The 26043-nt window shown below is 52.1% G+C and overlaps 5 protein-coding genes across 5 annotated transcripts; 3 read left to right on the top strand and 2 right to left on the bottom strand.

Moving 5' to 3' along the window:
* Positions 1-320: 320 nt before the first annotated feature.
* BU24DRAFT_356352 (uncharacterized protein) lies at positions 321-4536 on the bottom strand (the record flags this gene model as incomplete). The annotated part of the gene is made up of 2 exons (XM_033523898.1): positions 321-544; positions 2052-4536. 2 exons carry the CDS (start codon positions 4534-4536, stop codon positions 321-323), a joined length of 2709 nt encoding a protein of 902 aa, XP_033378700.1.
* Positions 4537-7650: 3114 nt separating this feature from the next.
* On the top strand, positions 7651-8648 carry BU24DRAFT_356628 (uncharacterized protein; the record flags this gene model as incomplete). Its single annotated transcript, XM_033523907.1, has 3 exons — positions 7651-7911; positions 8003-8417; positions 8470-8648. 3 exons carry the CDS (start codon positions 7651-7653, stop codon positions 8646-8648), a joined length of 855 nt encoding a protein of 284 aa, XP_033378699.1.
* A 1119-nt stretch (positions 8649-9767) lies between these two features.
* On the bottom strand, positions 9768-11056 carry BU24DRAFT_356461 (translocation protein; the record flags this gene model as incomplete). The annotated part of the gene is made up of 3 exons (XM_033523903.1): positions 9768-10034; positions 10096-10655; positions 10711-11056. 3 exons carry the CDS (start codon positions 11054-11056, stop codon positions 9768-9770), a joined length of 1173 nt encoding a protein of 390 aa, XP_033378698.1.
* Positions 11057-15877: 4821 nt separating this feature from the next.
* Positions 15878-21323, top strand: BU24DRAFT_56908 (glycosyltransferase family 41 protein). Its single transcript, XM_033534407.1, has 3 exons — positions 15878-17825; positions 17874-20508; positions 20556-21323. Exons 1-3 carry the CDS (start codon positions 16108-16110, stop codon positions 21192-21194), a joined length of 4992 nt encoding a protein of 1663 aa, XP_033378697.1. The 5' UTR covers positions 15878-16107; the 3' UTR covers positions 21195-21323.
* Positions 21324-22234: 911 nt separating this feature from the next.
* On the top strand, positions 22235-25980 carry BU24DRAFT_436513 (ARM repeat-containing protein; the record flags this gene model as incomplete). The annotated part of the gene is made up of 4 exons (XM_033530160.1): positions 22235-22253; positions 22304-22348; positions 22440-25258; positions 25306-25980. The coding sequence occupies 4 exons, from the start codon at positions 22235-22237 to the stop codon at positions 25978-25980; spliced, it is 3558 nt and encodes a 1185-aa protein (XP_033378696.1).
* Positions 25981-26043: the final 63 nt, after the last annotated feature.

Raw genomic sequence — 26043 nt, 5'->3', positions numbered from 1 at the left:
CAATCCCCTTCACCCCCATCAACCCCTCCACCCCCCTCGGAATCGGACACTCCTCCATTCCCTCCCCCTTCCCCCGTTCAAACTCCTCCACCACCTCCTTCGCACCCAACCTCAACCTCGTCGCCCGCGAATAATACCCCAACCCCTTCCACGCCGCCAGCACCTCCGCCTCATCCGCGCCCGCGAGGTCCCACACAGTCGGCCACTTCGCGACCCACGCGTTGAAATACGGTATCACGGTCGCGACGCGCGTCTGCTGCAGCATGATCTCCGACACCCAGACCTCGTACGCGCGCTTGCTGAGCGCTTCGCCCGAGAAGTCAGGCGCGGACGGGTCGAGCCAGGGTTTCCGCCACGGCATGGAGCGCGAGGTGGAGATGGAGGTGAACCATGAGAGCAGGGCTGTGCTGGCGGTGGGGGAGGAGAGGAGGAGGGGGTGGTGGTAGGAGAGGTTGTGAGAGCGCAGGGGAGGGAGGGACGATGGTTGGGGTGGGTTTGGGGGGTGGGTGAGGAGGAGGTTGTTGGTTTTGATGCCGGGTTTGGGCTTCATGTCATTGACATTGTCGTCGATGGTGCTGTCCGTAGTGTTCTTCTTCGTCTTGATGTCCCTCGTGCTGGTCGCGGGCCGCTTTCTACGCGTCGACATTACGCGTTTTCTTTTTCTTTCCTCCTCTTCTCTTTCTTCTTCTTCTATGGGCAAAAAAGTGGTGGGTTGATGGATTATATTCGAGCGGATGCGGATTGGATGGTGAGTACGTTTGTTGTTTATCGATTGGAAATAATTATCGTGGAATTGTTATCGATAACAAGCTCAGGGGTCGAACCGTCCCGAGGGCGAGACGACGTGTTGGGCGGGTGATGATGTCACCCGGACCGGGTCTATGGCTGTCTGGAGTATGGGGTAGCGTTTGTATGTTTTTTTTTATAAGCACTTCTCTCTAACATCTAATAGCGATGGCGGAAGATACGAAAAGTACTACATAGACAGACTTGGAGATCTGCGAGTTACGAATGGAGAGCGTTGCGGGTTGTTTTGCTTAGATATTACTAGTGTTATATTTGTATCTAGGATACATGTGTACCGAGCAGTTTGATACTCTGGTTTAATAGATGATGATTAAAAAATTAGAATAATTGAAGAACCTGCCTTTCTGCCGTTCTACTTGCTTGGTATTTTGCGTTGTATGCAGGGCTATGTTGCACTGAACGGACTTAACAGTCCTCCTCAGACATTCAATCCTATCATCACCATTACCATTACCGCACCGAATACCATACTCAGATGCAAAGTCAAGCAATTCATCACAAGAAACAAAAATCAATCATAAAGGGTGAATTTAATACGTCAAAAGGCAAGTAAAATTAGGCCGTGAAGAGCAACTATCAAAGTTTGAGATTTTTGCCTTTCGCTCACTAAACAATGAAGCAGGCATATATGATGAGAGCCTTTGCTGTCCTACTCTCGTAACCATGGAACGCGAGTAAAAGAGTACACAATGACTTGGTAATAGACAGACAGATTTCCGTGCTAGAGAATATGCTTCTGGATTGATATATTCGGCTTCCCATGTATCTGGGTGGGTATAAAATAAAGGGTACGTATGGCGTGTTGTCCCCGTTGTTTGTCATATAATTATACGATCGTCTTATCGATATTTAGCGGCGCCAGTTTGGTTTGTGGCGTACATGAGGATGAACTGGAAGTTGAAAGTAAAAAGAAAAGAGGTATCTGAGAAGGGAGATAGGCCATTGAACCGGAAAGGAAACATGCAACAGCAAGCAAGGTATCGTGCGAGTGAAGAAGAAAAGTTCAAAGAGCAAGAATAGAAACATGGGGAATGGGAATAACGACAAGTTTGAAGAAAAAGGACATGACGACATGATATCCCGAGCTTTTCCAGCCGAGTTTGTGTGATTTCCTAGGTTTTCCGTTCCGAGCCGTTGAAACGCCAAATATTCAGGATCGTTGAGTTATGATTTTGATGGTAGAGACAAATGAAAATGATGTGTTAGATGAGGCGCCGGTTACACAGCAACAGCCTTTGGTGGACCGACAGGCGGTGGTGGTGGTAACGGCATGTTTGGCGGAGGCGCAGGCGGAGGGAATGCCATGGCGGGCATCGAACGGCGAGGCACTACGCCGCGCTGAGACGCTGTATCGACATTCTGCAGTCCAAGCGCCGGGTTCGATGGGCTGGCACGAAGTCCTGGTGCCACCGAGGCACGTTTGCCTGGGACAAAAGAGGGGGTGCTGGATATGGCGCGTACGGGAGCGCCTACCGGCCGTGATGAGGAAAGGAAAGGCGCAGGGTTCGAGCGAATCTGAACGCTCGCAGGGCGACGTAGCGGCTGTGACGAAGGTGCTGCTGTCCTTTGCTCATTGATTGGGGAAGATGATAAAGGTGCTCTGTTGACACCTGAAGGAGCAAAGCTATGCATCGCGGATGGAGGTTTGACTGGGTTGGTCGCAGATCTGTTGACTACCACGCCCAAAGGGATCGGAGCGGGTGATAGTGATGAATAACGTCGGGGAACAACGACAGCCCCGTCATGATTCTGGGTTCGCACAGGTAGAGGCCGCAAGAAAGGCTTTTGGCCCTGTGACATCCGTTTGCCTGAAGACGGAAGGTCACCCAAAGTCGATTGTCGTCGGCCTGGTGGTGGGGCAGGGTCTCGTGGGGGTGGTGATATTGAAGTCTGCCTGGCAGCGGGTGCACTTGAACTTCTAACACTGGATCTCACTGCACCCTGGCCACTGAGGCGTACAAAGTTCGCGGCACTTGTGGGCACGACATGCGACTGTTCATCGGTCGCAGTCACCTTGGGTGCGTGGGCGTTGAAAGTGGACACAGGAGTGTGTGTTGATACAGGGATAGATGCGTTCGAAGACGGGTGCCCCGAATAATCTAAGGTTGGTGATGTAGGACCGTATATGGAATGACGTTGTGGAGTGACGGAATGCATTCCGGCGGATAGAGAGCTGTCTTCATTGGTTACTGGGAGAGGTTGCATGGATCTCCGGCGAGTTGCAGTGGCGCCGCTGGGTATCATGTGAAACGATCTGAGCGACGTGAGCGGCGTTTCAGAAGGGGAAATGCCTTCCTTAGGTGACTGCGGGGCCGGCGAAGAATTGCGAGACGTGTTCCTTGTCCCAGCAACAGAGATTGAGGTGCCCGTGGTAGCGGAAACATAGGAAAGTCGTGACCGCTCCCGCAATTGATCGAGCTGCAGTTGATCATGCGATATGACTGTCGTGGCGATTGATGATGCCTCAACCGACCTTCGCTTGATACTGTGTCCGGAAGAGTGGATGCTAGTGGTGTCTGCAATGCTGATTGTCTTCTCGCTCCTGTTCCCTTCCCAATCAGAGGCGACGATTCTTGGTGAATCTGAGTGTAGCGACTGGAAGGGCGAGTCAATGGCCTTGGACATGCGATTTGGATTGCGATGGGTGAGGTAGCGTTGTCCAGGTGTGCTGACTGACTCAGAATGTTCCTCCGGAGATTCCTCAATCGACGATGATTCTCTAATGGTTTCCTCTTTGACCTTCGCCCCGCCGAGGGTATCAATCTGCTTGCGCACAGTTGTCATCCATGAGTCCATCTCTTCGGCGCTGTCCAGTACCAATAGAAAACTTGTTGCTTCCCTCCTGACGCTAGAGGATTGTAAACGTAGACGGGATAGTAGGTTGTGCTTGGGCCCAATTGCCACTGTTCCATCCTCCGAGGCACTTTGTGAGATTTGTAGAACCCAATGCTTTCCGGGGATAAGATCGCATGCGAAAGCTGCCGACTCCTTGCCGAGCTTCAAAACCTTCTCTGGAAGTCGGTCGAGCGGGCCATCTCCGGCATACTGTAAAATGTGGGAGTCATCGTCCAGGACATAAACTTTGTCGGTAAGTTGAGGCGTGTGGGGATGCAGGATTGAATTAGATATAAGTCGTCGATGGTTCTTTTCCAACTTTTTTGCTTCCGTGCTACCTTCTAATGTTGCGGATAGATCACGCTGACTCTCGTTCCGTTCTCGCGCCAATTCGTATTGCCTCCTTTGACTTTGAGTCCTGAGCAGAATATCAGGAGAAAAGACACAGGCTTGAACGGTGGCGTGTTTGATTGACCGAGGATAGGCCTGAAACAGAGGCGGTGGCTCCCAGGAGCCACTGTCTCTGTTACTCGTGGCCGTAGAAGGACGGAACGATGTCGGCCGTAACATTCCACTTGATCGCGCTCGGTGTACTTGCTGGGCTGAAGGAGTAGGGTTAAGTCGCAAAGAAGATTTCGGTGGGGAAGGGGGAGGTTTCGGAGGTTCCTGTGGCTGCATCGGTACTGCTAGACCAACTTCTATATGGCCTCTGGCCTTCTCTACTTTTGGTCGACTGAACAGATTGAACAGTGACATTTTGGAAGATGATTTTTCAAGCTTTGGCGCTGGTGTAGGTGCAAGGGAAGGCTGGGGTTGCACCGGCTGTGGAGTTTGACTGAGTAGATTCATACTGGACCTGTTGCGCCGCCAGCGCGACGTCCCTAAGGAAGACATGGCGTTAATGGCCGGGTGAATTTGCTTTCGAGGTGGTCAGATACATGTACAAGTTGTCGAAAGGGAAGCGTCCTCGGTGCAAGATATCTGGTGTCGAGAACGAAACGGAGGCCGGTGGATAATAGCTCGAACTATGGTTTTTCTGGGGTCGCCGATCCTGGGTAACACGAATTCGCCTTTACGGTGATAATTTGGGTCTGTTAAGCAACTGTTTTGCAGGGAACCAGGAATCGATAATAGGTTGGTGAAGGCCAGGACGCAGAAGTAGCAATGAAATGATTGTTGGGAGTGGTCTGTGTCTTGTGTTGCGAAGTGCACGCAGGTCGGATTGTAGCCCCGTATCCGTGTAAATGAGTGCAAACCTCCGCAGTAGAATTTGCAGAGATCAATGGTAAAACGAGTGTAGTTGTAATGTAAAACGAGTGAACAGAGATACGTGTCTCTAGAGGGTTGGGAGTGCAGATATGCGGGTGTGTGTGAGAGAAGAGGGGAGGAGAGGGGAGACGAAGAGAGTGACTGAAACGTCTAAAGAAACGTCGACTGAAGGAGTGGTGGGTGACGCGGGTTGCCGTTGACTCGTCGCGGGCGCGAAGTTGCAGCGAAAAAGGCTGGAATTGACTGGAATTGCAGTCAAAGTGCAACAGAGTGTTAAGGTATCCGTAGGGGACCGTAGCCAAACCCACAGGGAAGGGCTCCCACGCTTCCGCGTTGTGTGATTTGGGAGCATGCCAGGGGCCACCCAACGGCCCCTTTTCAGCGGCCAAGCAGGCTAAAGGACCCCCGGGCGGCGGTCCCCTTGTCACACTATTCTACTTCGATTTCGCTTCCAATTCGCCGATGGGGCGGGGATGCTTAGTACTACAGCCCGTTCATCAGACTATCGCTCGTTCGCGGTTTGGGCCTTGTTTGACCATGGCGAAGTGTCAACATTTTCGAGCACTTCCTCAGGTTGCCCAAGAGATGCTTTCCATTTAATACAATCGTCGCAGCCGCCGTTTGTCTCGAGTTCTGTATATCATTCTTTCGCCAAAGTTACTTCACAGAGAACGATGCCCCTATAACGACGGTGGATATGAGTCGCGATCATACACAGGCGGCAGGCCGGCGCTGCTCCTGATGATGCCCCTTACTCTCGTTTCGTCATCGTAAACCAACAACAAGACGGTCGTATCCAAGTTTCACAAGCAGAAGCCCCAATCGCCAGTCTGAAATATGTTGATCAGAAGTCGTCATTATTTCAAAGTTTGTGGTCAGAGTTTGCACTCAATACTGTTGGTCAAAGGTACTGTGTAGTACAGACCGACTATTATTAGCTTGCCACTACTCATTAGCTATGAGGTCTCGAACAGCCAATGCAAGGTAAACCATTGTTGTCTGAGAACTGCTCCGGGAGCCCGAGAAAAGAAATGTTTCTCTGCCTCGGATTGAATCAAAGCCGTAGAAGGCGAAAAAGTCCGCATGAACAGTGAGAGAGTCAGTAGGGTGATCATGACCAGCAAAAGCAACATACCTAAGATGTGTCAGATTGAGCTTTTGGCGGAGTGTATTGTGTCAAAGTATCCGAGTCGTTCGACGCATTCAGACCAACACCATGTTCTATCTGATCAAGTTCATTCTCATTGTGGGTGTACCAAGGCTCGATGAGGGTTAGAATTATGTTAGTTCAATATCTGGATTCTAGACAACGCAGACCTCTCTGCTCGAATGATCAGCGATAATGTGTGTGCATGGTTGGACTAAGATTGCGAGGGTGCGGAACTGCAAGCCGCACCTCAATCGGATCTCTCTGCGACAACGCGCCACACCTTCAATCTCTCATGGGAGACATGCGAGATTGGCGTTTTTCTGTGCCCAAGCGTGAGTCCAAGCACATTTTCAAGGCCAGGATCTTGGTCAAAATCAATAGGCATGCTCTGCACTTCCGCACAGGTTGGTCGAATGCCCCCATTGCCCCGTACATGGACCCGGCGGGCGGAGAGTGCAACAATTAATTGCTGTGTGAACTCGCAGGGCAAGGTGCAGCTCGCACAGACGGTAACCAGCAATACGGCAACTGTTGATGGCTCTTTTAGGTCACACTGGCAACTACCGGCAGCCAATGTGTCGTAGTTCGGCGAAGAGAGGACAAAGGCAGCACGCGCAAATCCACGAACTTCACACGCTTGCGTCGCGTGTCGCATGTATAATTTCACAAAGATGTTGGTAAACAAAGGTGCGGCGCAACGGAATGGGGTTCTCAGGCACTGAAAATGCTTTTGAGGCTGTTAGTGCCAATAGTGGCAATATGCAATAGCTTCACATAGTGTCCATAGTGTCCGCCGCAATGCTCCCGCATTATTGTTTTTTCCGTCGTGTTGGGCAGTAGTCGTGAGGAGCTGCGAGCTGAGTGTCGATCGTGGTTTGTATGAGGTGTGGTGGATTTACGCTGTAGGGCTATCTAGGAACGAGGTCGGCAGGTAGGTCTAGGTAGGGAGTCTGGGATAGGCTTCGTGGGATTCTGTTCCTGCAGCTGGTGGATCCCGAATTGCCGAGCTGCTTTGTCTCTCTCAACGGCTGGAAGTGCGAGGCGAGGCAAGCGAACGGCAGACGGGAGAGACGGGAGAGAGACGTAGCCTGGAGGCAGAACATTTGGAGGCGAGGGACGAAGACATCCAAGGCGATCGATTGCAGTCCAGCCCCGCGCTATACCCGTTACGGAACCTCCATCAGGGCTTGCAGGTCATTGGCCAACTTCTCACCCCACCTCCATACGACTCAACATACCACTTTCATCATCTACATACACTCTACACTACTACACTTCTACACTACAGCTTAATCGTTCAGTCATTCACGCTCCATCATACCTCACGAGGACGGTCAGCATTCCTATGCCCCTCTAACATTTGCGTCATACCTCCGCCTCCAATTCCTAATCCCATACCTTAAGAGGCTGGCCCCCCTCGGTGTCCTAGGATCATGGCCCCAGATCTCAATTCTCTACCTGCTTCCCCATCTCCCTCCGCTTCCCCACTCCATTCACGCATGGCTTCAAACAATCCTACTGATCCTGGCCGCACGGCTTCGCCTCCCGCCTCCCATACTCCCCCACACTCTCTAGCTGCGGCCGCCACAATGAACGCAGGCATCCAGCAAGAGGAACACAGGCGACCATCCACAGGCGGCATGCGCAGAGACGTCGAACGAGCTCGACGACGTAGCAGCATCCGTATGAACCTCAACTTGAACGATCCAACCGTCCCAGCCCCAGGTGAGCTCCAGATTAGTCCCTCAGGTCGATCTCGAGGACCGTGGCCACAGAGCCCTCATCATGAGCGAACCCCCAGTCTGGGAGATCTACACCAAGAGCTCGAGTATGAGCAAGAGGGTCAAGTGGTATGTAAAACACCAGTCTACCATCAAATTCCTTGATCGCCTATAGCATGTTCAGTTCTCGTTAAAGTATAGTTGCTAACCATCCTAATAGAATCGTCTTCTCAACATGATCCGCCAACAACAAGCCCAGATCACCACACTACAAGCAAACCAAGCACCTACCTCGAACTCGGCAGTTGATGACAGCACTCCTACCTCTGAGCGTTCAATGTCGCTGTCAGCACATCCCCCACACATCTCACAAGTCCCAGCTCCAGGCAACATCGCACAACCAAGGTCACGCTCACCTTATGCTATCAGCCGGCAATCCTCCCTAGCGTCGAGAAATAGCAGCCATCATGGTTCACCCGCATTACGACCAATTTCTGGCGGTCCACACGAAAGCAGCGACTGGCTTCCAGGCGCAGCGACGAGTGCTTCGCGGGACGAGAGTGCATTCTACCAGGCAGAGACACAGATGTTGACACGGGAGAACCAAATGTTGAAACTGAGAATACGCGAATTGGGTACGTCATCACTTCCTGCCAATTAATGCACCACATACTAACAATCCTCCAGAACGCCAGTTGACAGAACGCGATCCCAATAATTCTCTCACACATTCACCAGCCGTCGCCTCAGGCCTACATTCCCCACCTCTGAGCGGCGCATCAGCACCACCGTCAAACGTCGAAGCCAGTGGTGATGCTCAGCCATCGACAACGGAAACCGCTCAAACACCCACCGCCACGACTTAAACCTGCCACTTTTCTCCCTCTAGTAGACCTGGTTTCCAAGACAACCCTCTTATAGCATCTTACTACGGCGTTCATTCGTTCTCTCTGTTTGGTATATGTAGGCAGGCAGGCAGGAGGCAGGCAGGCATACAGAGCACCCATCGAACCCTCCACCCCTCCACCAATCTACGGCTCCTTCCTGTCTCCTCCGTGCTCTGTCGGCCGCTGTATTGGATGCTTCTTTTTCTTTTTTTCGTAGACAGACACAATGGACGTATGATGATACTGATGACTGACTGACTGACTCACGATCCGAGTGTAACGATGTTTCTTTTCAACAATGGGCGGCGGGGCATGTACATGGCGTTCTTCTTTCTCTTCTTTTCTCTTCCCTTCCCTTCTTCTTTCGTTCAAAGTCCATAGTGTGTGAGCCAGCCAGCCAGCAAGCATGCAAATTACGATTCTTGTACATACATACGTATCATACCATACAAAAAATGGATCAATCCCCTCGTATACCCTCTTTCCTCTATTGATAAGTCAATACATGGGACTTTCGAAGACGAAATCGCGAAAACGTCCAAGTTAATTGCACAACAGCCAATTTTTGTTTTCTTGGGGGGACTATCCGATTTGACGACTCAAACTGATTTGATTTGACTTGATATACACACACACCTACGCTCCCCTTTACCTCCCTTCCCATTTCTAAATGCCCCTTTCCCGTTTTTCCAGCTACGGTTCCAAGACTCATAGGAAAATGCTTCACGGCATTGCACAACAACACATCCAACATCGCCCCTCGCCCCAGACACCCAATGATCGAAGTAATTGATTGAACTCATCGAACTGAATGAATTGATTGAATTGATGGATTGATATAATAACGCCCCCTTGCCCTGCCCTGCCCTACCCTATCGACCCATTTTTCGAGCAGCTTTCGAGAGAAAAAAATGTGGCGAAGAAAAGGGGGGGGATGTAGCAATGTAGCAATGCCCAGCACACACGCACAAGACGCAAGACGCAAAACACAGTGGAAGAAGAATTGACAAGAAAGGGCGGGAATGTATGGTAAGAGAGGAGGATGTATGGATGGATATTGAATGTGTGTGATGCTAAGAAAAAAGGGGAGGGGGGTTATCACTCCTCGTCGTCTTCTTCCACGGTCGCGTGTCTCGGTCGTTGGGATACGGAGCTTGGGTCTGCGGCCTGCGAGCCTGTGGGTTGGGGTGCTGCGTCTACGGGCGCGGCTGCTGGTTGCGCGGGTGTGGGCTCTGGGGATGCGGCGGCGGCCTTTTTGGAGGCTTTGGCGGGGCGGCCGTTGGCGGCGACGTCGGCTTTTGCGGCGGCGCGGGCGGCTTTGCGTTCTTTCTTTGCGCGCTTTGCGTTCTTGATGTCTTCGGGGGTCTGGGAGGGGTAGTTGTTAGTTGTGGTTTGTAGGGTTGGGGAATGGAGAGTGGGGTCGTACCTCTTGCCATGCCCAGAGGGGCTTGAAGGAATCGAAGAACCCGACGTCCTCGAATAGGTTGGGGTATAGCCATAGACCTGGTGGAGCGGCGAACATGGTAATGATGAAGAGAATCAACCGGAAGATGGCCATGGCGAAGAACAATCCTATGAGACCTAGCATGCCCATACTAAGGTACCATACACCCTGCCTCATGAACAGCGGCCAAAGAGGGAACAGGACGACCGCGAGGATGAGGAGGAGCGCACCGCCGGCGTACAGCTTCTGCTTCCATTGTGCACCCTCGAACAGCCAGACGTAGTAGTGGTCGTCGCCGGCTTCCTGGTGCTGCTCGATACGGACGGTCCATAGGCCCTTTACACGCTTCTTCGCGGCATGGTTGTGGCCTTCGTGGCCTTGCGACTCGTCCACCTTGTTGACGCGGAGAGCGAGAAGGGAGAGCGGGAGGAGCTTGAACGTATTCTCGGCGGTCACGCGGTCATTGACTTCGGGCAGGAGAGGGTTCTTTGAGCGGGCTTTGGCGTATGCGGGGGATTGTAGGGCACGGAGGGCTCGTTTGACTACAGTAGGGATTAGCTAGGTTGGCAATTGTCTGTTGGCATTCGTATGCCGCACCTCTGAACATATCCTTTCGCTTCTCATCTAGAATGACGGTTCGCAATTTCAAATCCTGGGACTTGAGGAAATTCGCAACTGCGATTGCTTCTGGCTTCGGGGGGCCTGGCTGGATTGGTTGGGCTTGACCCTGCTGTGCTTGTTGTTGCTGCTGGATTTGTGCTTGTCGCTGAGCTTCCATCTGTGCTTGGTGCTGCTGCATTGCTTGTGCCTTGAGGCGCTCGATGTACTGGGGAATGGTTAGACCGGCCTTCTCTGCTTCGCTGGCGATTTGTCGTTGCATCATGGCGATTTGTTCGGGGCTAGGTTGCTGTCCTTGAGGACCTTGGAAATTGATTCCAGCCATTTCGTCTTCTACGGAGGATTGTTGCTGTTGCGGGGGTTGGCCCTGGACTGGTGGTGCGCCCTGTGGTGCGCTCTGTGGTTGTTCTGCACTCATTGCTAATGAGGGCTGTGACGGAATGAATAGATTATGGTAGGCGCAATCGCGGGAGCGAGTCTTCACTCAGGAGGGTTTTTTTCAAGAATGAAAGGGCCACTGAAAGTTGGCGTAATTGATTGCTCAGAATGGTTGTGAAAACCTTAAATTGTCAGATGAGAGAATCATATATAAAGCAAGTTACAATAACTCGACCACCGTGAAGCCACATCTACACAAACCGACCATTGTCCGGGCCCACGATAATCCATTTCCGAATAGCACTAGTCCGATCACGTGGGTCTTGGCAAAGCTACGAACATCAAAATCTCTTCTCGCATCACGAATTGTTTCTTCCTATCCACAACTTTGCTTTTCAATTTCGAATTGCAGTTTCCCACTTTCGACCCAGCATGGCCTGACGGAGCGATTTGCTCATTGTTCCATTGCTCTTCTAGATGAGGCATCTAGACAAAAGTCGTCAGGCCATTGCTGACGTGAACAGCGCCCTCTTTGTTCAGCGCTTCCGCTTGTCTCTTGTTCGACGGTCATAGGCATAGGCCTGCCATGGAAAAAAGGTCCCTGTCTCGCAAGATTGTGCCGCGAGGTGGCGGAACCGCTCTGGCAACAGCCTACCTGCCCGTCCGCAGCGGCAAGGCGCTTGGAGTGACCTCAGTACCTCGTCCACGCGGCGTAGTGAACTCCTGAACTAATGCTGTGCTACTCACGGTCAGCCCCGTCGACTGTCGTTGACCGGTGTGTGTGTAGGTAGGTGCGCGCAATTGTTTCTCGATTTGCTATCCAAGATCTACGAAAGGTACGTTCCGGCTTCCCGGACTCGTCCCGGCTCTTGGGAGGAGCAAGATGCGATTGCCACATCCGCACTTTCGTTTGTGTAGACACAAGTTGCACGCGTAGGACTTCTTGTGATTCCGATCTGCTTGCGGCATGCCGACAATAAGGGCATTCGTCGCTGGCAGTGACGATAACCCCAATTCACTTTACCGACACTCTGGCGCTGACTTACTCTCCGTGGTCATCGCCTATTTTGGTGTAAAGGAGAACAATGACCTTTTACTCACCGCGACGCCGTGTTCTTTCCGAAGAGCCATGGTTCCGTGGTCCATCAACTTTAGGTCTACATAGTTTTATAAGTAATTCTACCCTGTATACAGAGTACTCCGTATCTTTTATCATAATATGTCAGTTCCAATAACACTTGACCGTTATATCCCAAGCCAAACCCGTGATGTCAAATATATCCCATAACTGGCAAAGCGATAGTGACATATCAATGCACACCACACCTGGGACGACAAGGGGGATACGTTTCATATGCGCCGTGGCGGCCTATTTCAGCACATCTTACATTCCCTAGCGGCGGCTCGAATGATGCTCACTTACTACCCAATTACATGCGACGGTAGCCGTAGTCCGTACCGTACACACTACCACAGTTTACGAGCCAGATGATATGTCTGTATCGTATCATACACAGTACACACACACCGGTCACGGTCTGTAATTGTATATTGCAACTGCATGAACATAGCGATATCGATTCGATTCGATTCGCCTGCCGTGTACGGTATTCGCGCTTGTCTCACGCCCCCCTTCCCCCCCGAATCCCCAACCCCGACCATGACTGTCTGTCTGTCTGTCAGGACGGCGGTAAGCAGGGCAGCGTATTCGAAGGCAGCGCAGCATCCTTGCGATCCTGCATCATTCATGTCCAAAGAATACAGTAACAACGTCGTCGGGAGACGGCAAGCACCGCACCGCTTGGGGAAAGATACGGCGTAGACATAATCTAGCCTAAACGACGGAATGGAGATTGGGAAATCGTCGTGCGTTCAAGGATCGACCTGCCTGTCAGACAGAGAGATGCTAAACTCGGTGCTTTTGGGAGCCCCATTGAATCTCACGGGTTCCCACTTTAAAGAGACAGGACGGTGGAGTGGAGTGGAGTGGAGTGGCTGGGTAGTTACTCCGTGGTGGTGAATGCTGGTAGATTGGAATGGGATGGATCGGTATTGTACTGTGTATGGACGGAGTATGGTAGGTATGTATTACAGTGTCTACTGGGTTCACTGGGGCGCCACATGAGGGCGGACATGCATACATACCAGGGCAAGGGCCCAAGGAGATGTATTGAGGTGTACAAGGACGGGGAGCGACAGAAAACGGGGCATCACCTACGCACGCCAACGTGATGGTACGTATGTATGCAGCTACCCTATGCAGTCTACGCAGTCGAAAGAAAATAAAATAAAAGAAAGAATCAATAATTGAGGAAGAAAGAAAAGGGCCGGGCTACGATTTATTGAGTAAGAATAGCGGGAATTAGTGGCGGGCTGGCTGATGCGAGCGAGTGAAGCTACCGGCGTTGAATCCATGAGATCCTGGAAGGAAGGGAAGGACACCGACGTCGATACCCTACCCACACCACACACCCATAACTTGAGTCTTGCAGGTTTACGACCAACAAACCCCCGGTAGTGATTAACTAACAGCAGGAATCTCGTTGGTAGAGTCTGGGGGCTCTACTCTGTGAGAGTGCGGTGTATGGTAGGTTACGTAGCGATTGCAGTAGCTACCAGTAAAGAAGGCATAGCGAATCGCAGGCAGAAAGCCTGGCCTCTACCAAGTGACCAGGTAATAGAAAGAAAACATGGAACACTTATGGGCTGGCACGACTGGCTGCATGGTTCGATGCAAGCTTTTTTCCCACGAGCGCCCGCTATCTGCGCGCCGTCCAGTCAGTTGGAAGGTTTGGACGGGTCGTCTTATTTCTTTAATGTTAATTATGTATGGGACTGATGGGTGTGGGTGGGCGTAGTGGGTGTGGATCGGTATGTATGGGAAGTGCGGCTTGCAGGCTTGCAAGGAGGGAGGGGGGGCTTGCGGCTTAGGGCTTGGGGCTTGGGGCGCGCGTGTGTGTGGGTGTGTGTGAGGTGGATGATGGCGTGTGTTATGTCCCTTATGCAAGACAGACAGGGTGGTGATGATGGTACGGAGTACTCCGTGCTGGGTAGGATGAAGATGAGTGGTGGTGAGTGGTGGTGGTGGTGATGATGGTGACGATGATGATGATGTGGGAATCGTTATGGTGGTGGTGGACCTGGTGGTGGAGGTGGTGGAAAGGGCGCACGATGGCGGTGGAGGGGGGAAAAAGCAACATGGCGATCTTTATTGTTGTACTGGTAATTATGGGTAGCACAAAGTTGACAACCCCAACCAACAACGAGCACAAATGGTGCGGAACAAATCACCCTTCTGCATATCCATCTTATTGATAATTACCCCGTAGGGCCTGTACAGCACAACGACGCTCACATTGGGTAGGTATACCTAGTTACTCCCAACCTGGGCATCTGCTTAGTGCTGTACTCCGTAGTGTAAACCGTAGACGACGGCACCTATGTAGGCAAATGCAGAGATGGAACGGTCGGTTGGATATGGACATCATCTTAGCTGTAGCCTGTAGATAGTCAAGACTCAATACATGGTCAACTTGCAAGGAGTATCAAATCAACTAGTAGACGTTCATTAGGGCGTCTTCCCCACGCGGAAACGAACGAACGAACGCTTGCAACTGCTTTAGCGCTGGGATGAGAGAGACGAAGAGGATCAGCCACATTAAACCATCGCACTATTAGTCTCACTTCCTGCTTCTGCTTCTTCTTCTTCTTCTTCTTCACCACTAATACCTTCTACTCTACTCTACTCTACTCTACTCCGTACATACACTCTGCTCTCTGCAGGCTGTTCCTCTTCCTCCTCTTCCTCCCTCAAATCCTCGTCATCGCCTATGTACATGCATGCCTACCTCCTCACCTACGTACCTAATTACATCCCGATACACCCGCCTAGAGAAACCTTCCTTACCTAACCCCAACCTACCCTTACCAATACCTATCCACCGCTATTAACCTGGTTACCTCGTACATCTCTCTTCGATCTCACCGTCTTCTGCTTCTCCACCGTCCCTGGTTTGCCCACTACCCACCTACGACAAACCGCATACCTATAACCTCACTACGGCTGCTGGCTCGCGACACCCGTCGGCTGTCACCCGAACCATACCACACTCCCGCTGTAGGGCCCTCCTCTGGCACGGCTGGATCGACTGGGGATCTATCGCCCTGCTTCCTTCGCCAAACTCCCTGCGACCCTGACGACTGCGCCTCTTCTACCGCTCACTCCCCCCCTCCCTTCTTTCGCTCACGCCGCTACATCCGTCGTCCTTCTCCAGCAAACGGAAACAATATCAAAGAAAGGTAGAAAGCTGTGCTATCTCCTGCTAGAAACCTCCCAGAAGTGAGTGTGCTTCCGACATTCCGAACTCGCCGGTTTCTGCCCGCTTCAACTGCGAACAACTACACCGATTCGTCTTCCTTGCATCCACGAGCCTTTCTCCCTCACCCAGACGTCCTCCTCGACCTCCGCCCGTCATAAAGTACCGTGTCTCTGAGCGCTGACGCTTACAATCTCGAACAGCCGTCGCACCGGACTCCATCGATCCTTATCCAACGAACGGTCTATTTCCCGCCATTCTTACCCTCAATTTCCGTCGCCAATAACCCTAACATTACGTTTGGGATCTCCAACTTACAACCTTCCCCCGGAGTCTTCAGCTGGCGACAACCCAGCGCGAAGACATCCGGTACACCAGCGCCTATATCACAACCCGAGAGACATGTCATGTGAAAGAGGTGGACGAGGACTTCGCAAAGGCCGGTCTAGGTGGACGAGTCCTGGGTTTGGAGTATTGTGCTGCTAATCCGGCAGCATCGCTCCTACCTTGTTTACTTCACGCACGACTTAGGCAGCTTCGCTTCTGTCGCCGGGTGTAGTAGACCCTCCACCGCCACCAACTCACTCCTTAGATTCCCATATTCTGTTCACTGTACCACGGTCGATATATACCATATCCCATACATTTTATAGTAGAACCCTCCCCCACGGCTCCATCCACAATGACGATGGTCCGGCAATACCCCCCGCAACCGCAGCCCTTACTCTCCCCATATAACAACCCCCCTCCCTCACCGAACGGTACGCTCCTTCGAAATGCATCCGGTTTCGACCAAGTCGGCTTGTCCCAACAGCTACGACCGCAGCAATATGCCCATCCACTCTCTCGCCACAACTCTTATCATTCGCAAGGGTCTGCCTCGGATCGAAGTAATGACCGATCCAAACCGCCGGAACACATGCTGCGCCGGAAGACACCTAATGGCATACTATCAGCTGCCTATGACGGGACTTCTGTTGAGCAGACTGATAAGCCGCATGCGACAAAACATATATTGCTTCCCGTAACTGCAGATTCCAACGTGCCGTACAACTTTAAGCCAGAACTTCCTATAAGATCCCCCACGGCAAAGATCAACTTCAATCGAATACACCAGGATCAACCTTCGGAATGGAGCCCCAGCTTATACTTCGAAACAGGATCAGGAAGAGGCCACGAAATGTTCAACAGCGGCCCACATACATTAACACAGATCGATTCTATGCTCAACCAGATACCCCCCTTACAACCTCCGTTGCAATACCCCCTTCACGGCTATCCTTTCGGTGGGGCACCAGGGCCGTTGATACAAGATCCTTTAAACCCGACTGTCTCCAACGATCAAGGCCCATTCGGTCCTTACTGGCATGATGGAACCTTCATTCCTTATCAGCCTGCAGCTTTACGAGATGCTAGATTCTATCCACACCACGGCCATGGCTGGCCCACGCCCCAATGGCCGGCTCATAATGCAGCAGTTCCTCCTATGAATAATTTCCAGCAAAATCAATTCCAATTTAATCAGCCACCCCATTCTTACGGGAACATCCCCAGACCGTTCGATTACTCAATGCCCTATCCCGCCCCTCGCAATCATTCGATCGATTATCACTCTCAACGGAATGCCGTGCCGGTTGCTCAACGTCCTGCTCCAGACTATGGTCTATCGTCGTCTGGTCAAACCACTCCCGTCGCCGATCAAACACCTGCAACCACCCCGTTAGCAGAGTTCGGGCCGCACTCACAGAACGCACAGACAAGGGAAAAGGTGTTTGCATGGGCGCATACGGTCTACATCGATCTTCTGAAGTATCTTCAATCAACTCGAAAATCTAGTTCGAATGCTCGGCATCCTAATGGCCACCAACAGCACGTCCGTCCTCACATATATCCCAGGCCCCCTAGGCAACCCGGCGCAAACTTTAATAACACCACGACCAACGACACCACCCAGAGCTCTACGCAGCTGACGGTAAACAACCAAGCTCCAGCAATAGACACCCAGAGGCCAGTCCAAACGCAGCCACCCTTTAATAGCCGACCCCATTTTGTCCACGGTCGCTCTGCATCTGCTGTATCTCAATGGCCGAATGTACCCCAGCATCCTTATCAAAACAATGGTCAACATGGCATGTACCCGGCTGTTCCTGGAATGGAGCCTATGCGGCCGTTGCGGCGCATGTCTGGGACTACGATTACTGGTGTCCAACAGAGCATGCGCCTTGAAACTCCACCAAGCATGACCGCCGCATCTGCCCTAGACGCCATCAACAAGCACTGCGAGGAGAGCAAATGGCAATGGATTGATGGTATATTATTGGGTGGGTGCCTTGCCTATGCTTTGGGTGATTACCAGAAGGCACAAGAATGGTACAAACACATTCTTAAACTAGACAAAGAGTAAGTTTTAATTTCATACTAAATGCCAACTACGATTAACACTTCTAGCCACGTCGAAGCGACATCGAATCTTGCAGCAACATTACTCGCCCTCCAGCAGAAACATGAGGCCGAGTGCCACTGGAGGAGAGCTGTTAAGCTTCGCCCGAGTTATTTCGAAGCCGTTGAACATCTCATTGGCCTTCTCTGTGGTGACCATCGTGGCCAAGAGGCAGTCCAGATTATTGGAGAGGTGGAGAGATCATTGCGATTTACTAAGAAAAAGGACCTTCTCCGAACCACTGGAACACACAGCGAGCGCTCCGATTCCTCGGTCAGCGAGTCTACGAGCATTTCAGAGGTTTCGGATAAACCGGTCTTCGAATACGATGCAGACAATGACTCCAACGACAGGGATCTTGATGAACTCCCTGGCTCTGACCAACCAGGTTTTGGCTCTAGCGGCTTTGCCATCCCCGGATCCGAGAATGGCCGCATGCTCGCCTTAATCCACGCAAAGGGCAATATGCTTTATGCTCTTGGTGATAATGCTGGCGCTGCCAGAGCATTTGAGAATGCTGTTTTAATTGGTGCTGGTCTTCAAGTCCAAGGAATCAGTGGCTTGATCAAGCACATCCTTTCTGTCGTTGGTTACGATGCATCGGAACGTTCGCCTGGCGGTCGCCAAATTCCTCCCTCGACCGATCCCATTCTTCTTCATCCTGACCCGGCGTTGAAGACTGCACAGCTATGCTTCCCTCCTCATGGCGACCTCCCCGGCCTCAAATATGTCTCAAGCGAAGGTATGGCCCGGAAGGCTGCCATATCAACCACAAGTAACTCGTTACTTTCCCTCGCGAAGATTTTCCAAGATGGCATGGCAACCAACTCGCCCAAGGCTTCCGCCTACCAAACAACGTATGGAGTTCGGGAAATTCTTGCCTTGTACTATCTGTCTCTTTCGCTCCAGCCTAGTCCATCCACAGCGAACAACGTCGGTATCCTTTTGGCGAGTGTTCAGCAGGCCGCCCCTTCGAAACATATTCCAGTATCCGCTCCCATGATGAAGCCGCAAATCCCAGGACTTGTCCCCGGTAGCGGTATCGCACTGGCACTAGCATACTACAACTACGGACTGCTACTTGACTCGCGCCATGCGCACTTGTACACCAACCTTGGAAGTCTGCTCAAGGACATAGGCCAGCTTGATGTTGCCATCCAAATGTACGAGCAAGCCGTACAATGCGACGGAAACTTTGATATCGCTCTTGCCAATCTCGCAAACGCCGTGAAGGACAAGGGCCGGATTAGTGACGCAATTTTGTACTACAAACGAGCTGTGAAGGCAAGCCCCGAGTTCGCCGAGGCGGTTTGTGGTCTTGCGAATGCTTTGAACTCCGTCTGTGGCTGGACTGGTCGAGGTGGGATTGCGGCAGAGGGTGGTTCTCGCGATCGCTGGCACGTCAATGAACAGGGCATGCTCTTGGATGCTACATTGCGGGGTGCTTCAAGTTCTGGCTGGATTAAGCGTGTGGTCGATCTCGTGGAAAAACAGCTCGCAGATGGAGAGGATTGGGGCCGAGGGATGATGGATGAAAGGTTCATGAAGGACATGCTTCGCCCTCTCGCGTTGGGCGAAAGTGATGCCAGCAGCATCAAGGAAAAGCAGCAAAGCATGGTCAAAACTCTCCTTGGATGGCGAGGCCAGAAGTGGGAAGGAGCTCGCATTGTTCGTTTGGTTGAGCGAGCCATCAAGCGTTTGACCTGGCAATGGTATCAAGACCGCTACAAGAAGGGCGATGGTCGCGGCCGGCAGCTCGTTCTGGCGAACTATCGAAGGCCTCAGTTGCCTTCTTCCTTGACAGTTCCTGCGGCCCCTACTGTTCTACCCTTCCACACATTCACTTGTCCTATGTCCGCCAAACAGATTCGCCTCATTTCGCAACGAAATGGTCTCCGTATTTCCTCCTCGACATTGAAGGCCCCTTGGTTGCCAGCTACTGTTTTCGAACCTCCGCCTCCACCGGCCCCGTATCTTCGGGTTGGATATGTGTCTTCCGACTTCAACAATCATCCGCTCGCCCACCTTATGCAGTCAGTTTTCGGTCTTCACGACCCGCAACGAGTCAAAGCCATATGTTACGCCACCACGGCAAGCGACGGGTCTATCCACAGACAGCAGATTGAGAAGGAAGCTCCGGTGTTCTACGATGCCAGTAGCTGGCCAGCAGAGCGACTTGTGAACCAAATCATTCGCGATCGCATCCATATTCTCATCAATCTCAATGGCTATACTAGGGGTGCCAGAAATGAGGTCTTTGCAGCACGTCCCGCACCTATTCAGATGTCCTTTATGGGCTTTGCGGGCACGCTCGGTGCTGATTGGTGTGACTATCTGCTTGCAGATGAGACTGCGGTTCCGACTGATACTCTGCGACCCTGGCGCCGCAACATTGACATGGAAGATCAGCTCGTCGACGAAAACAGCGGAGGCTCCGATGAGAACTGGATATATGGCGAAAACATCATTTACTGCCGCGATACCTTCTTCTGCTGCGATCACAGACAAAGCGCCCCAGATGCCACAGGACGTCAGCTCACCTGGGAGGAAGAACAACAAAGAAGGTGGGCAATGCGAAAGGAATTGTTCCCCAACCTCCCTGACGATGCCATCATCCTCGGAAATTTCAATCAGCTCTATAAGGTAAGGAAAATGAAATTATGCCAACTTGCAGTCCTAACATAATCCAGATTGAGCCCACGACTTTCCGCACCTGGCTGCGTATCCTGCAAAGACTACCAAAAGCTATCCTCTGGCTTCTGCGTTTCCCAGATCTTGGTGAGACGAATCTCAAACAAACCGCACTCATGTGGGCTGGCCCTGAAGTCGCCTCCCGTATCATGTTTACCGACGTTGCGCAAAAACATCAACATATTGCACGTGCTCGAGTCTGCGATCTTTTCCTGGACACTCCTGAGTGCAATGCCCACACCACAGCTGCAGATGTTCTTTGGTCGGGCACCCCGCTGCTTACTCTTCCCCGCTACAAGTACAAGATGTGTTCAAGGATGGCTGCATCTATCCTGAAGGGCGCTTTACCTAGTAATGAAGAGGGCAAGAAGGCTTCATTAGATCTTGTTGCTACCGGCGAAGAAGATTACGAAGAAAAGGCAGTCCGCCTAGTCAATGATTGCGTCTACCGCGGCTATAGAGTCACCGGCCGCTTGGGCCAACTCAGAAAGCTTCTATACGAAGCTCGATGGACCAGTGCTCTCTTTGACACCAAAAGATGGGTCCGTGACCTTGAAGAAGCATACGGAATCGCATGGAAGAAGTGGGAAGGTGGCACTGGCGGAGACATCTGGCTGCAGCCACAGAGGGGGTGGTGAGAGGTACGAAGGTGTCGTTAGTCGCAAGGCTGTATACATATCATCTTTCCATTCTCTTCGGCATCCAGGACACTTTCCCAGTGTCCGACTTCTTGCATTCGGATAACGTTGAAGTGGTAAACGCGGAGGATAATTGAGTTTATTGCGATTTTTGCGCGGCGTGCATTTTTCCCCGAACATGTTAGCTTTCCCCCCAAAGTTCTCATGCTCGCTATACCCCAAGGAAAGCTTTTTTGTTTCATTCTTGTTTTTTCATCATGTCATTCAAAGGAGTTTCTCGTGAAATGGGGGGAGGAGCCGACATTGGATATTCGGGCATCCGCTCTGGCATTTCTCTTTTTTTTTTTAAACTATTATTATCCCAATCCCCAACACCTCTAATGGGGCCATTGTACATGTCGGGCATTTCTTGTGGAGTTTTCAACACGCCAATCGTGTGTCTCGGGATGACACTGGCAAGAACCAAAGGTTTCTTCTCTCTGGGACTGAATCAATGAAGCATTTTTTCGCGCAAAGGCGCGATTAACCTCCCTGATACTTCACCATTGCTAAAATTATATTGAAGGTGCTACGTGAAATTGAGTGAAATATGATGACTGACATTCGAATATGAAGCATACTAGACTTTAAAAGGAAATTTGTCTTTGATGTTGGAACGGTGAAGTCATGAAATGAAGTTGTGGTGAGTGAAAGGAACCCGTTTGTTCATCTGCATCACCGCGTGTGAATGAACGGTTGGGATGGCACGCTTAGTCATCCGTCCACTCTTGCCCTGTGGAACCGATTTCACCCAATGCTCCGTCCCGCAGAAGCTCTCTCGCCGTGAATAATTATTTGCCCACCAGTTGAGCAACACCACCAACAATCAAAAAGACCGGAGCTTCCAAGGCCGTCTGCAAACACTTTACCTCCCAACATCAATGCAAACAGACTCAGCGCCCGACATACCCAATTTCCATGTGCGCAATCCCTAAACGAACACACGCCGCCACTATCGTCCGCCCCTCCACCTGCGCAGGTTGGCCTTCCTTACTACCACGATGGAGAGGCAGCGGAAGCGTACGTACGACCCAGACATGTAATTAATTGCCTTTATTGACATATACCAGGAGAGCTCCGCGAGCTGAATACCAGGGCCTGGGCCGGAGATCAAGGTAAATGACCCACCCGCTGCACCCATACCCCACATTGTCCCTACTCTACGTAACCATATACTAAACCGTCCGTCTTCTCTCCCTCCAAAAGATGTCTTCCCCGTCCAAGGATCCCTCGATTCGTCCATGAAGAAGAACACCGCGTTCATCAAGCGCCTCCGGACCGCCATCACCGCGTCCTCGCAGTCGCAGTTCGTGCAGGAGATCCGCACCCTCTCGCTCCACAAGTACCTCTCCGAGATCATCTCCGCCTGCTACGAGGGGCTCTGCAAGCTCAAGTCGCCCGGCGAGATCGCCGCGGGCGTCGAGGTCGTCAGCGCGCTGCACCAGCGGTTCGGGCCCGAGGAGTTCACGGGGTACATTGCGTGGTACATTGGGCGCGGGCTGAGCACGCCGGATCGCTCGCAGTTGAAGACGCTGACGCAGGAGGTGCGGGAGCGGGAGGAGAAGGAACGGTTGGCGAGGCAGAGGGTGCTGCTGAGGGTTATGACGGAGTTGTGGCTTGTGTCGGTGCTGAGGACGCTGGACGACGTCGCGAGGCCTGAGGAGGCGGGCAAGGGCAAGGAGAATGTGAAGTTGGTGGAGAGCTCCTCTGGGAAGGCGAAGCCGGCTGCTGCTGCGAGTGGGCGCACGGATAATGGCGATGCGGAGCCGTTTCCGCTCGAGGTCTTGAAGGATATGCTGGGTCATGATCGTGAGCATGCGAATTTGCCGCTGGTTGTTATCTTCGTGAAGGCGTTTGCCTGGGATATACTCGGCGCGAGGACTTCGTCGGCGGAGGGCCGCAAGACGGTGAATGAAGATGGGAGCACGACTGCGGAGAAGAACGATGAGACTTCTGCGAACGAGGAGGATGAAGCTGCCACGCTCGATCCGCCGATCATTTCTCCGGAGCTACAGCAGCGGTTCAGGAATATTCTGACTAGATACTTTGAAGACGTGAAAGCACACTTGGTGCGCGACCAGAAGCATCTGACGAACCAGGGCCGAAAGAATGCGGAGGCTTACGTCAAATCTGGGGAGGTGTTCGAGGACCGCCAGGCCAACTACGAGAAGCAGATCAAGGCCCAGGACAAACTTTCCGCGAACGCCCAGGTTTTGGCCGATGCTTTGGGTGCGGAAATGCCGGATCTCAAAGAGAAGGATAGCTCAGCTTCGGCCGGTGATGGTTCCATTGGACTTATCAAGGCTGGCGATTATCTGCGGGGACAGGGTGATGGACCCGGTATCTGGGAAGACGAGGAGGAGCGTAGATTCTACGAGAACTTGATTGATCTGAAAGACCGAGTGCCTGGAATCTTGCTAGAGGAGCCCAAGAAGAAGAAACCGGATACCGACGAACAGGTCGGCAAGAAACAAGAGCCCATGGAAGGAAAAGAAAAAGTCGATGTTGCCGCTGAAGCCAAAGCTGTTGAGGCTGAGGAACAATCTACGGCCATCGCAAACAAGTCCGTCGGTGCCCAGGTCGACGCAATACTTGCAAGACTCCCCGAATTGAATTCGAAGGATACAGTCGATCAGGCCGCGATGGATTTCTGCTTCTTAAACTCCAAGGCTTCTCGTAATCGACTCATCAAGGCTGTTCAGGAGATTCCAAAAGGACGTTCGGACCTACTGCCCCTCTACTCTAGGCTCATCGCAACACTTAGCAAGTATATGCCAGATGTCGCCCAGGGTCTTGTCTCTTACCTCGACGAGGAGTTCCGCAGCCTTCAGCGTCGCAAATCGAAAGATTTCCTAGGACAGGTTCGGACTCAGAATGTTCGTTATCTTGCGGAACTGACCAAGTTCGGGGTCGTCCCTGAGCATGTCATTTTCCATTGCTTGAAGGTCAGCCTGGACGATTTCTCTCGGATGAATATTGAGATCATTTGCAACTTGTTGGAGAACTGTGGTCGCTACTTGCTTCGCAATCCGGAGACATCCCCTCGTATGATCTCGTTCCTCGAGACTCTCCAAAGGAAGAAGACCGCTCAAGTTCTAGGCCAGCAGGAACGAATGCTGATTGAGAACGCGATGTACTACGTAAACCCACCCGAGCGTGCAGCCATCGAGCAGAAGGAGAGGACTCCGGTTGAGCTTTTCATGCGCAAGCTCATGTACTCAGACCTGACGCGACGCACCCTCGACAAGACCGTCAAACAAATTCGCAAGATGCACTGGGAGGAGGCAGAGATCTTCAATCTCCTGCACAAGATCTTTTCCAAGCCGGGCAAGATTAAGTACAGCAACATTCATCACCTCGCGGTTATCCTCGGGAGCATTGACAAGTATCATCGGGACTTCACCGTGTCGGTGATTGATGACGTCCTTGAGTCGATTACTTTCGGTCTGGAGCTGAATGATTTCAAGTTCAATCAGCGCCGCATTGCAGAGGTCAAGTATCTTGGCGAGCTGTACATCTACCGAATGGTCGACTCTCCCTTGATCTTTGACACGCTCTACAAGTTGCTCAACTACGGCTACCAAGGCGGCTATGCTCGTCTCGACATATTGAATCCTCTCGATCTTCCAGATGACTACTTCCGCATCCGCCTAGTCTGCAATCTCTTGGAGACGTGTGGCATGTACTACGACAAGGGCGCCGCAAAGAAGAAGCTCGATTTCTTCTTGACCTACTTCCAGTACTACATTTGCACAAAGGAGGCACTTCCAATGGACGTGGAGTTCATCATTCAAGACGCATTTGCATTGACCCGGCCCCAATGGAAGCTCATCACGAACCTAGAGGAAGCATCACACATCTTCGCCGAGGCGGTCAAACAGAACTATCAGCCTTCGGCCGCAGACCGTCCAGTCGAGCAGGATGACGATGATGTTTCTGCGTCTGATGATGACGTCGACGGTCCAGACGACGATGATGTGGCAGCTGATGAGGATGAGGATAAGTCTTCTGCTGAAGAAGACGAGGTATGTTTTCTGCTCCAGTATATGACAATATATCTGACACGTAATAGAACTCCGGAGACGACGAACCGGTCCAGCGAGTTTCCGACGATGAAGAAGAACAAATCATCGTCACTCGTCAAGAAGACGAGCGCGACCCCGAAGCCGACGCAGAGTTCGATCGCGAGCTCGCCAAGCTCATGTCGGAGAGCGTGGAGTCGCGCAAGTTCGAACGCAAGCCCGTGTTCGACGTGCCGCTTCCCATGCGTCGCGCGCCTCGCGAGGCCGCCGTGAACGCCGAGGACAGCGGCAGCGAAGCGCCTCCCCCTCCCCCACCCGCTCCCACCAACACGATGAAATTCTCGCTCCTCAGCAAGCGCGGCAACAAGACGCAGACGCGCTCCATCGACCTGCCATCCGACTCCACCTTCGCCGTCGCCATGCGCAGCAAGCAGCAAGCCGAGAAGGAAGAGCAACAACGCATCAAGAACCTCGTCCTCAACTACGATCTTCGCGATGACAACGACGCAGATGGTGAATCACCTTTTCTTTACACCCTCCAACCCAACTACAACAAAGTTCAACCCCGTACTAAATCATCTCAAGGTCTGGAGAAGACGCACAACGTCTACGCGCAACCCCGCGTCGACAAGGCGGGGAATAATCGCACGAACCAGCGCGCGAGGAAGTTGCAGCTCAGCGATGTCAATTGGTATGATAACGTTCCTGTCAAGTCTCGTTCTTAGTTTTTTGAACTGTCGAGGTCTCTCTCTCTCTCTCTCTCTCTCTCTCTCTGAGGAAGGCAATCA

This window comes from Aaosphaeria arxii (genome assembly GCF_010015735.1).
Source record: "Aaosphaeria arxii CBS 175.79 unplaced genomic scaffold BU24scaffold_11, whole genome shotgun sequence".
NCBI lineage: Eukaryota > Fungi > Ascomycota > Dothideomycetes > Pleosporales > Aaosphaeria > Aaosphaeria arxii.
Note: the sequence above shows the minus strand (reverse complement) of the source record. Positions and strands in the feature narration are given on the sequence as shown.